The following is a 10,338-nucleotide window of genomic DNA, read 5'->3' as shown; positions in this document are numbered from 1 at the left end:
CTGGGAACTGCAGCGTGGGTGTGAGCTGAGGCTGAAGTGAGCATCCATATCTTGCTCCCTGCACACACCCTGGCCCAAGACTCCAGGTATGGCACACAGTTGGACAAAACCTCTTTATTTCAGCTGTTCTCTCCCTTCAGCTCTACAAGACTGTGTGGACAGAGAGGCATGTGCTACTCGAAGTAGAGCCCATACACTGTGGCCACAGCAAAGAGGGAGGCGTTGGAGAAGGTGGCAGAGGCAAAGCTGTCAGTCTCAGGGTCCCATAGTCCCCGGCTGGCCACCAAGAGGCTCTGCTGGCCCTGCTGGCCCAGCACCACGTGGCAGACCAGCTTGTAGCGGGGTGGCACCACCTCCTTGGCCTGGTTCTGCAGCAGCTCAGTCAGGCTCTGGGCTAGTGGGGCACTGCCCTGGGGACTATATACACTGGTCCCCAAGGCACAGGCCAGGGTCCCCTCCAGCACCTGCTGCACCCGCCCTGCATCAAACTTGCAGCCTTTGTCTGGTCCCATCCTGTAAGTGTTTTCAAGACGGCTCTTCAGGATGGGTTGGAAAATCGGGAGCCCAGAGAAGCTAACGTGTCTGTGGAGCATCCAGGGGCCAATGGAGGGACGCCTGCTCCCCGGGACCATCCCGAATGAGCTGCGGCGGCTGAGGATGGAGTTGCGGCGGGAGAGCAGGGGCGGTGGTTTGCTGTCCTCAGTGCCCCGGGCTGGGGCTGGGGGCTGGGACCCACGGCGTGTAGTACGGAGTGAAGGGGCTTCAGTGTTGGCTGCAGCCAGCACCTGGGCTAGCAGGGCTATCTCTGGGACGGGCTGCTCAGCCATAGGGGTGGCCTGCAAAGGAGATGTACCTGTTAGGTGAGGCAGGTGTCCTGTAGCCTCTCCATTCCCCTGCCTCTCTGCCTCACTTCTCCCCACCCTCTGCAAAATCCCATGCCTTCTGGCATGTGAATCTCCATGAGATGAGATGCAGAGGGGCTGGGAGATCCATGGCAGCTGTCTTCCCTTCTCCAATGCCTCCATGCCCATCAGACCTGGCCAGCTGGGACTGATCCAGTGCAGTAACGCATGGTCCACACAGCCCTCTGCTCTCCCATCCCCAGCCCTTCCCCCGGCACAGGTGAGTGACTCTTTCCCCAGTGTTCCAGTCTGCATCTGATCCCACACTTACCCTAAGTTCCACTCCTGTCCTTACAATTCCCCAGGGGAATTGTCTCTGGTGGATGTCACTGCCCAGGACCAATCTTTATCTTGCAAGTTGCTGTGAGCAGGGCCAAACCTGTTGTGCTCCTGGAACAAACCTGTTGTGCTCCTGGAAGGTGAAGTGTTGCTATGTTGCACTGTAGGTCTCCAGGGCTGTTCTGGGGCATGGCTTCTGTAACTCCTTGTTTCCTGGTCCCTGGACAGCCTTGTTCCCCTTCACTCCTGCCCTCTCTGCATTTTCAGCTGTGTCAGCACAGGGATGTGGTTATTCCAGGCATGTGCCCTCCAATCTCAGCTCCCTGCCAGCCCTGAAAAATGCAGGCTGGTGTTGGATGTGCAAGAGGAGAGCAGGGGGTGGAGAGTAGCAACTGTGATCACTACTTTGTGCCCTGACCATGGGCTGTGCTGCGGCTGGGGCCTCCAACAGCTTGATTTTGCTCAGACATTTGCATCCTTAGGCTACTTATGCCCCACTGCACCAAGAGAGAGTGTGCATGGGTGGGCACCATTGAATCATATAATCACATAGTGGTTGTGTTGGAAAGGACCTTACAGATCATCTAGTTCCAAATCACCTGCAATGGGCAGGAGTGCCACCCCTAGAGCAGACTGCTTAGAGCCCTATCCAACCCAGCCTTGAACACTTCCAGGGACTGGATGGAGCACAGCCCTGGCACATGCCAGGGACCCTGCTGCTGTAATGCCTGGGGGGGTGTGTCGGGGTCCCTGGGGGCTCCCGACCCTGGCAGGAGTTTCTCTCTGCTAGTGGAGCCCAGCCCAGCTGGTACAACATGGCTGTCCCATCAATGTGCCTTTGTCTGGCCTGGCTGCTGAGCTATTTGAGGAAAGTGGAGACAGCTTTTGTGTTTCTATCTCCGGTTGGAGGTATTTATAGCCTGCCTCTGACTAGCGCTGCCAAGCACACTGCCAGCTGGACCCCATTCCCTTGGGTGCTGCCTCAGCTCCGAGAGCCCCATTCCTGCCTCTCCTTCACACCACCCACTGACAGGCAAGGGTGGATCCCTCCATAGGCAATCCTCTCCTTGCGCTGCTTGGGGCCAGCCAAGGGTCGGAGAATGGCACAAGACTTGGTTTGGGCTTAGGTGAGCAGTTGCTCTACTGGGTTGATCTAGTGGGTGGCATCCCTGCCCATGGCAGGGGGGCTGGAGTTAAATGGTCCCTTCCCATCCAAGCCTTTCTATGAGGCTGGTGATGCTTTTTTCTGCCTGCAAGCACCTGTACCCTAAGCAGACATAAGAGCTGCAGGACTCTGGCCTGGAGCATCACAGGAGAGAAGGCTTCCCCCATTTCAGGGGACAAATCTCCCTGCCGGGCTCCAGTCTGCTCCAGTGCTGCTGCTGGGACTCAGCCATGCCCAATGGCTTTCCATGGGGGCTGTGCAGGTGGAGGTGAGGGTGATTTCCGTGCATGTGCTGCCTTTTCCAAAATCTCAGCTGGCTGCGTCTCTTCACCCTATCTCTTTGCTCCGCAGCAAAGCCACCAGCTTGGGCCGCAATGTCCCCGTGCCAGAGCCAAGCCATGAAACAGGGCAAGGAATTCCTCTCTCTGCGAGACGCAGCCCTGCTTCCCCATCCGGTGAGTGCCGGGCAGAGCCGCCTCGGCAGCAAGGTTGTGCTTCACGCCTCATTGTCCCATCGCTCCCTCCCACTGCTCCCCCGGCAGCCCGGCCTCCAGCCCCAGCGCTGCCTGCCAGGTTTCCCTAGCGATGGGCCGTGCCGTACGACGCAGCGCGCTGGCTTCCTCCCCGCGGCCTCCCCGGGCTGGCCGCCCTCCCGACAGCCTCCGGACTCCCTCCCGCCATCCTCCGGCCTCGTCCCGCCTGCCTGCGCCTCCTTCCGCCGCCGCGCTCCCTGAGGCAGCCCATGGCCGGACCCTGCTCGGCGCGGCTGCAGGGCGACGTGGCCGCCTTCAGCGCTGCCCTGCGCACCCTGGTCAACAACCCCCAGTTCAGGTGAGGGCCCGGGGCGTGCCGCCTCCCCCCAGCCCCGCCGAAGCCCCCGGCGGCTGCTCCGTGCTGTTTTGCCGCAGCCCCGAGCCCTCCCTGCTGGGGCGATCGGGGCCCGCAGGCAGTTCGGGGAGCCGCGGGCAGCTGGTGGGGCCGACGTGGCTTGTGCAGCGCTCCCCACACACCCGCATGCCAGCAGGAGTCCAGGGCTGCCCATCCTGCACAGGCATCATCTCTCAGGAGGAGGGAAAGTTCCCAGGTGTGCCCAGACCCCCTTTGTCCCCAGGCATGGTGCCAACGGGGCAAGGCAGTAATCCCAGGATAAATCCTGTGCTGGGGCTCTTGCCCTTGCCAGGAGTGGGGGTAATTGAGCTCCCCAGGCACAGCTTCCTCCCTTGCTCAGTTCCTCTCCCACCTGGCTTTACTGGTGTTTTATCCCCGGAGGGCATGCGACAGCCTGGCATCCCTCCTCACAGGGATTGGCATTCCTGCCACCTCTTGCCAGAGCAGAGAGCAATGGAGATGCTGCCTTGGCTTCCCTCACCCACATGGTGTGTCCTGCCTGGCTGTGGTCCTCTTCACCCACTTCCTGCTGAGGCCTGGCCAGCCTATCTAAGGAACACCAGAGCTATCTAAGGAAATCCCCATTCCTGCTGAAATTTTTGGCCACCCAGAAGAGAAATCCCAGTGAAAACTCCCCAGCCACAGCACCAGGCAGTAGAGGAGTAGCTGACAGCACCTGGTCATTCTCAGCCTACATCCTGCTGCTCACATCTTTCAACCCATACCCCTTATCCAGCATCCTGTGCTCTGCATCCATCTACTTCATCCCACATCCTGCATCCTTTCTCCTGTAGCCTGTACCTCACAGCCTGCACTCCGTAGCCTTTGTTCTGCATCCCAAATCCTGCAACCTTCATTTTGTACCCATCCTGCAGCCTGTGTCCTGCATCCCAAACCTTGCATGCCATCATCAACAGCTGGCATTCCACATCTCACAGCCTGCATCCTGTATTCTCCTTGCTCCTCTTGGCCTGTGGACCTCAATTACAGACAGTTTATCATGATCCCCCTTGCAGGAGCAGTCATGGAGGACCTGTTGGGCTCTGTTCACAGCACTCATCCTGCCCCAGCTGTGTGTTTCCTGATAGACACTTTGGATGACCCAGGTGTCCTTCCTCCTGGTGGTCACATACACCTCCCTGTGGGATAGTCTGAGGGTCAGGCCATGGATTTATGCATGCCCTCATGGCAGTGAGAGTTTGGGTGGCACGTCTTCTGCTCATTGGCCTGCTGGGATGGAGGAAGGAACAAGGGGCCATGGAGCTGGGGAGACATTTTGGGGAGGGGAGGGGAGGGTTATAGGGGATCAGGGCAATAGGATGGTCCCTGTGTTCTAGTGCATGCCACAAGCTGTCCTGTTGTGCCGGTGCCAGCCCTTCTGGCAGCTATGCCAGAGACTTCACATCCCTGAGACGATGAGTCAGTTCCCATGAGTCAAGGAGGCTGATCCCAGTGACAGCAACGCTTTCCTTGGCTCTGCTATGCCAAAAGAGAAAGTCACTTTCTCTAGCTGTCCTCTGCCCTGCTCGGTGCCAGCACTCAGGGCTCTCCATGCTTTCCAGAGGACCTGTCATGCTCACCTCGCCTGCAGCATTCAAATGGCTGGAAAGAGTCACCAACAAGGTCCCCTCTGTTCCCCTGTAGGGACAAACCCCTGTGTTAAAAGTAAAGGGTACTGCCCTGCTGTGCCAGACGCTCAGCAGGGCCCTTCCTGTGTGCCCTGTCCCAGCCCAGGGAAGGCTGTGCCCTTGCTTTCCAGGCACTGTGTCCCTCATGGTCCCCTTTCCCCTGCAGCGATGTGATGTTCGTGGTGGGCCAGGAGCAGCAGAAGGTGTTTGCGCACCGCTGTGTGCTGGCGTGCCGCTGTCAGGTGTTCCGTGGGATGCTCAGCCAGGCACCAGTGGGCAGCCAGGACTCCTCCAGCAGCATCCCACCCCAGGGCCCCTTCATCCTGGGCAACGTGCAGCCTGAGGTCTTCCTGGCCGTCATTGAGTTCCTCTACACCAACAGTGTCACCCTCAACAGCCACATAGTGAGTGGGGATGGGGCTGGTGGGGACCATGGACATGGGAGGGACAAGAAGGGGATGCAGGGGAAGGGGATGCTTTGCAAGTCTTGGTGTGCCAAAGTTGGAGGAGATGGTCTATGTGATGCTGTCTGGCTGGCTAACAGGGTAATGAATGTGTGGGGTCTCAACCCAGCACAGTGGGGTGTCCAGAGCACCTTGTCCCAGTCTTGGGACCTCTGGCTGTGCATACCCTGGATGGTGAGAATGGGAATACCACAGCAGGAATCCTAAATTTTTCTCCATGCAGCAGCCTTATCTCCCATGCCCCACTCAGGAGCTGCCACGGAAGCTGGAGCACACCTGCCCTTTACCCTGGGCTGCTGTGCCCATCCATGGCCCTGCACGCTGATGACACAAGGTCCTTCTTGCCTGCAGGCACTGGAGGTGCTGACCTCGTCGGTGGAGTATGGCTTGCAGGACCTGTGCAAGGTACAGTGCTGTTTGGGCTGAGGGCAGTGGTCCCTGAGTGTTCCCAGGCTTGACAGCACCCCAAGATGGTCCCTGCATGGCTGGTAGCTGGAGGTGCCTCTGAGGAAAGCACTGTGGATCATCACGCAGGCTCAGCCCTGCTTCTCGATCCTAGAAGGTCTCTCCAGTGGGATCCCCCTTGAGTGGGTGCAGCAGCGGCCAGGAATCCCATAGGGGAATACCGAGAAATCATGGGGAAGGACATGGAGTTTCACATTTCCTGCACAGCAAAGGTCAGAAGGAAAGCCCCTATGCCTTTGCCCACACGTGCTGCCCAGTCATCTGACAGGATGATGCAGTTAAAGAGAGCCCCGATCCTTGGGAGCAGTCAGCCCCTCAGCTGTGGTGCTGCCAAGGCAATTCTGCTTTGGGTGGGAACGTTTTGGGAAGGCAGCAGGGAGCAAAGAGGAAGGGTGGGATCTGAAGGAGGAGGGGCCAGGGAGCTGAAGCAGCTCAATGTTGGGGAGGATGGCCAGGCCACGTCATCAGCCTGATTCCTGAATTACAGCCTGACTGAACACGTGACCCAACATCTCACACCCAGACTTCCCCTCCCTCCCCATCACACTGGGAAAGTACCTCAGGAGCTGAGGAATTGTGGGCTCCTGTCTGCCACAGTGGTGGGATGGGACGTGTGGAAACAAAATCAGCCAAAGCCCAGATGTGGCAGAGAGCTGTCAAACAGCTGTTTGTTTGAAGGGATATAAGGAGTGTAGCAGAAAAGGGGGACCTGATGCTCCTATCATGAGTCACATCCCACTACCCAGCAAATGCATCCTGAGGGGGGTGATCTGCATAGAGGAGGGGTGGGAGGGAAAGGGACTGACCAAGGACAGCTGGTGAAACCATGTCTGTGCCCAGCTGCAGGGTGACCTCATATCCCTCCTGCCAATGACTCAGGGCCCTTCTGCCCCAGCTGACAGCTCCTCCCTGCATGTCACATCCCCTTGGGTTTCCCAGGGACTCTAGTAGACAGCTGAGATAAGCAGGAGAGAGGTCCCACTCACTGATAAACATGCTGGTCTGGCAGCATTCCACCTGCATCATCCATGTAGAGGATGCAGCTGGAGATGCTGGTGCCCCAGCAGTCAGCCAGAGCACAGCTGGCAGGCAGGGCTGGGGCAAAGCTGAAGTCGCACAGTGCACTGCAGCTGGCACCAGGACTGTGCCCTATGGCAGAACATGGATGGCATCTGTAGACAGGATTAAGGGACCCACCTGGGGCTATCAGATTGGCTGGGTTTGGTCACATCAGTCTTGGTCCTTGGCTCCATCAGTGGCCAAGCTGGCTGCCCATATCCACACTGCAAGACTTCATCCCACAGGCCATTGCTTATGAAATCCTGGGGATCTGGAGGTGCCTCTGCCCCATGTTCCATGTGCTGGGGGCTCAGGGGATACTGAGAGTTTTGTGGGGGGATGGCAGGGTTGTTTCCCCAACTCTGCCCACCCTTTCCCCGTCTGCCTTACAGCTCTGTGTCAAGTTCATCAAGGACACACTGAGTGTGGAGCAGGTTTGCGAGGCCCTGCAGGTAAGAGTGACACCAGTAGGGTCATTAAGGCTTAAAAATAACCTGTACAATTTTGGGGCTGGAACAGACTTGACCCTTCTGTTCTTTGCTGGACAGTGGAGCGGAATTTCTCACCCCTGGCCCAGCAGCTGCCCTGCCAACTCCCAGACCACTGGGATTGTGCCAGGGCTGCAAGGGACAGTGAGGCCACCAGAGCCTGGCAGAGAAGTGTCTTCTCTGTCAGCCTGAGCAGGGCTGGCCAGAACTCCATAGTGCCAGGGCTTTGTCATCATCTGCATGAAACTGGGAGGCACTGGGTTTTGGGGAGCCAGTCCCAAAACCCCTGCTGAGAGTTAAGGCACCTAAAAATAGCCTTGCAAAGGTCCTAATGGCCCTGGCCATGCTACTTGGTGGGACCAAGACTGCTGCCCAGAGAAGGGGGATTTGTTTCATCTCCCACAAGCTGAAACAATCTTGGCACGATGAGGTGCCTGCCCCAGAACACAGAGGCCCAGCCAGATGTGATGCCAGACCACTGCAACATGAACGGAGCTAAAACTGGCCCAGAGGAAACAAAACAAGAAACCCCAAAACCCCAGAACAAAACAGCTTGTCTGCCCTCCCCACTTACGTCAGCACTGGTCCCCTGCTGTGGTGGAGCAGGATGTGATGTTCACCCTGCCTGTGCTGGTCCTGAGTGCCCCACACACAGGGGCTGCTGTGGGGGGATGGGGTCGTGCCCTCCTGGTAACCTGATGGGCAGTGCCAGCCCTGGGATGAGCATTGCTCAGTAGGGCTGTGAGAAAATGAGCAACCCCAAATTCCTGCTGCAGCGGGGGATGGCAGCTGTGGGTCAGGCTGGGGCTGGCACCAGGGGTATGGAGTGCTTGTGGGGGGCTTTAAGCTGATCCTGTGCCCACACAAGGAGCACTGGGGACTGGTGGTTTCATGTGCCTGTGGTGTTACCTTGTGAGAACAGCACCAGGGCCTCTCCCCCACTGTGGACTCAGTGAGGTGCCTGAGCAGAGGTGAAAAATCACATCCTGGAGCTGGGTTATCATTGTGGGCATTAGAGCCACCAAAACATTTGCTGTTGGGCAGGCCAGAAAAGGAGGGAGCCTTGGTGCCTCTTCCTCCCCACATTCTCACCGTGATACCCAACCCAGAGAGATGTCTACCTCACCTGTGTCCCTGACAGGGCCCATGTTTCTATAGGGCTTTGGCAGGGAGTCCCTCCTGCCCTGGACCCTCTTGCAGGTTTCTGTGTTGTCTCACAGGCTGCAGTGACCTATGGGCAGGTGGACCTCCAGCAGCACTGCCTGGCCTTCATCGAGGGCTGCACCGCGGTACGGTGGCAGGTGATGGGGGAGCATGGTGTGGGGTACCCCAGGGTATGGGGGGCACGGGGCATGGAGAACACTGCATGAGGCAAGGGAGCAGGGCCCCTGAGGACAGCATGCCTGGAGGCTGGGAGAGGAGCAGATGGTGTTTGGAGAGAAGATGCTGGGTGACTGGCAGAGGCAGACTGGGGGGTACTGGAGTGCCAGGGGATTGGAGTTTGGGTTGGGAGACGCTGGAGTGCCAGGCAGGGATGGCAACAGGATGTGTCTGATGGATGGGGGTGGTGGTTGTGTGGGGTCCTGGTTCCAGCACCCCAGTGTTGTGGTGTGCTGGCAGGCAGTGGTGCGGACCCAGGGCTTCCGTGAGCTCTCCGACGTGGTGCTGGCGCGGGTGCTGCGCAGTGACCGCCTGGCCGCGGATGAGCTGGACCTGGTGCAGGCTGTGCGGGAGTGGGCACACGTCAGCTCGGTGAGTGTCATGCAGCAAGGACCACCAGGGGTGCCTGGGCCCCCACCAGCCCAGGCTGGGAATGTAGGCACCCTATCCCTGAGCCCAGGGCTCTGTGATGCACACAGAAGCTGTGTCAGTCCCCCCAGGACATCACCAGCCTCATCTCTCACATCCTGATGTCTGACAGGCTGTCCTGGAGCGTCCGGTGCCAGAGGTGGCTGCCCTGCCAGTGAGGGAGCTGCGTCTCCCCTTGCTGGCACCCAGCGAACTGGTGACACTGGAGAGCTACAACCAGCAGGACCTCCTCATCCCGGTGAGCTGCTGCCTGTTCTTAGTGTCTCCTGACTGACCTCCAGGGCTGGAGGGTGCTGCGGAATGGGCTGAGGAGGACCACACTGTGGCAATGCTGATGCCCCCATCCGTCTCCCCATCCCCACAGGTGGAGAGCATCGCGGCAGCCTGGCGTGCCCACGCACTGAGGAAGGGCAGTGGGGTGCCCTCCCGCCTCTGCCGTCCCCGCCGGGGCACACGGCCCCGCGACCATCACCGTCACCTCGAGCCACACGCCAAGTAGGGGCTGGGCAACGAGTTTTGTCCAGCCCAGCCAGGGACTCTACAGCAGGGCAGGGTGTGGGGCTGGGCACTGATGCTGCCATGGCCAAGAGCATCGATAAGGTGCTTTGTCCCATGTCACAGCATCGGGGCCAGGGCAGGATGCCTGGGTCACCCCCAAAAGTGATGCAGGGGCTGGGGGTAGGGTAGAGCTGGGCTATGCGATGGGTGCAAGGACACTGCAGGCTGCCCAGGTAGTGACCCAAGGGTGGTGGGGCTGCAGGGATCCCTGCGGGATGGGGACGCAAGATGAGCTCCCCCTTCCCCGGGGCCGTGCTGCCCTCCCCCGGCAGCGGGGCCGTGCTGCAGTGGGAGAGAGCGCCATCACCTGCCCGGGGAGGGGCACGGAACCCTCCATGGCAGCGGCACGGGGACTCTGGGGCTTGGAGGGGGTGCAGGTAGGAGGGGGGACACATGGGCATCTTTGCACGCACCGCTGCACCGACAGGCTCCCACCCCCCAACCGCTGCCAAGCCCTACTAGCAGGCCACACACACGCAGGACAGGCTACCAGCCCTCCCATGTGCCACACACACAGTGTGCAGCCCCCCTTGCACCCCCCCATTGAGTGTGTGCACACAGCTGGGTCTGTCTCAAGCACACATACACCCCTTCCAGCTGTGTTCCCCAGGAGAAAGGGCCGGACACAGCAGG

General features: G+C 59.4%; 2 protein-coding genes across 4 annotated transcripts; one reads left to right on the top strand and one right to left on the bottom strand.

The window, feature by feature from the left end:
• Positions 1-99: 99 nt before the first annotated feature.
• Positions 100-1,513, bottom strand: DYNLT4 (dynein light chain Tctex-type 4). 3 transcript variants are annotated; one of them, XM_053950150.1, is made up of 2 exons: positions 1,304-1,513; positions 100-836 (listed from the first exon to the last, which is right to left on the bottom strand). In XM_053950150.1, the coding sequence occupies exons 1-2, from the start codon at positions 1,370-1,372 to the stop codon at positions 174-176; spliced, it is 732 nt and encodes a 243-aa protein (XP_053806125.1). In that variant the 5' UTR covers positions 1,373-1,513; the 3' UTR covers positions 100-173. The 3 variants fall into 3 exon arrangements, with proteins under 3 accessions (XP_053806125.1, XP_053806126.1, XP_053806127.1); XM_053950151.1 differs by lacking the exon at positions 1,304-1,513 and adding an exon at positions 1,282-1,292; XM_053950152.1 differs by lacking the exon at positions 1,304-1,513 and adding an exon at positions 1,174-1,275.
• A 1,418-nt stretch (positions 1,514-2,931) lies between these two features.
• On the top strand, positions 2,932-10,332 carry BTBD19 (BTB domain containing 19). Its single transcript, XM_053950149.1, is given in 10 exon segments — positions 2,932-2,976; positions 2,979-3,068; positions 3,071-3,177; positions 5,029-5,266; positions 5,678-5,731; positions 7,243-7,302; positions 8,559-8,627; positions 8,959-9,090; positions 9,260-9,385; positions 9,512-10,332. Coding segments are annotated over 10 exon segments (1,056 nt in total). The 3' UTR covers positions 9,647-10,332.
• The last annotated feature ends 6 nt before the right edge of the window (positions 10,333-10,338 follow it).

The sequence above is a fragment of the Vidua chalybeata genome, chromosome 9 (genome assembly GCF_026979565.1).
Source record: "Vidua chalybeata isolate OUT-0048 chromosome 9, bVidCha1 merged haplotype, whole genome shotgun sequence".
In the NCBI taxonomy this organism is placed as follows: Eukaryota; Metazoa; Chordata; class Aves; order Passeriformes; family Viduidae; genus Vidua; species Vidua chalybeata.
Note: the sequence above shows the minus strand (reverse complement) of the source record. Positions and strands in the feature narration are given on the sequence as shown.

What these genes read in the sequence shown, in the direction of transcription:
- DYNLT4 (XM_053950150.1), bottom strand. Translation starts at nt 1,372, where the DNA reads ATGCCCCAGAACAGCCCTGGAGACCTACAGTGCAACATAGCAACACTT. An exon ending in ACCTTCCAGGAGCACAACAG is followed by an intron (nt 837 to 1,303) that starts GTTTGTTCCAGG and finishes TCTCCTTTGCAG; the next exon opens with GCCACCCCTATGGCTGAGCA.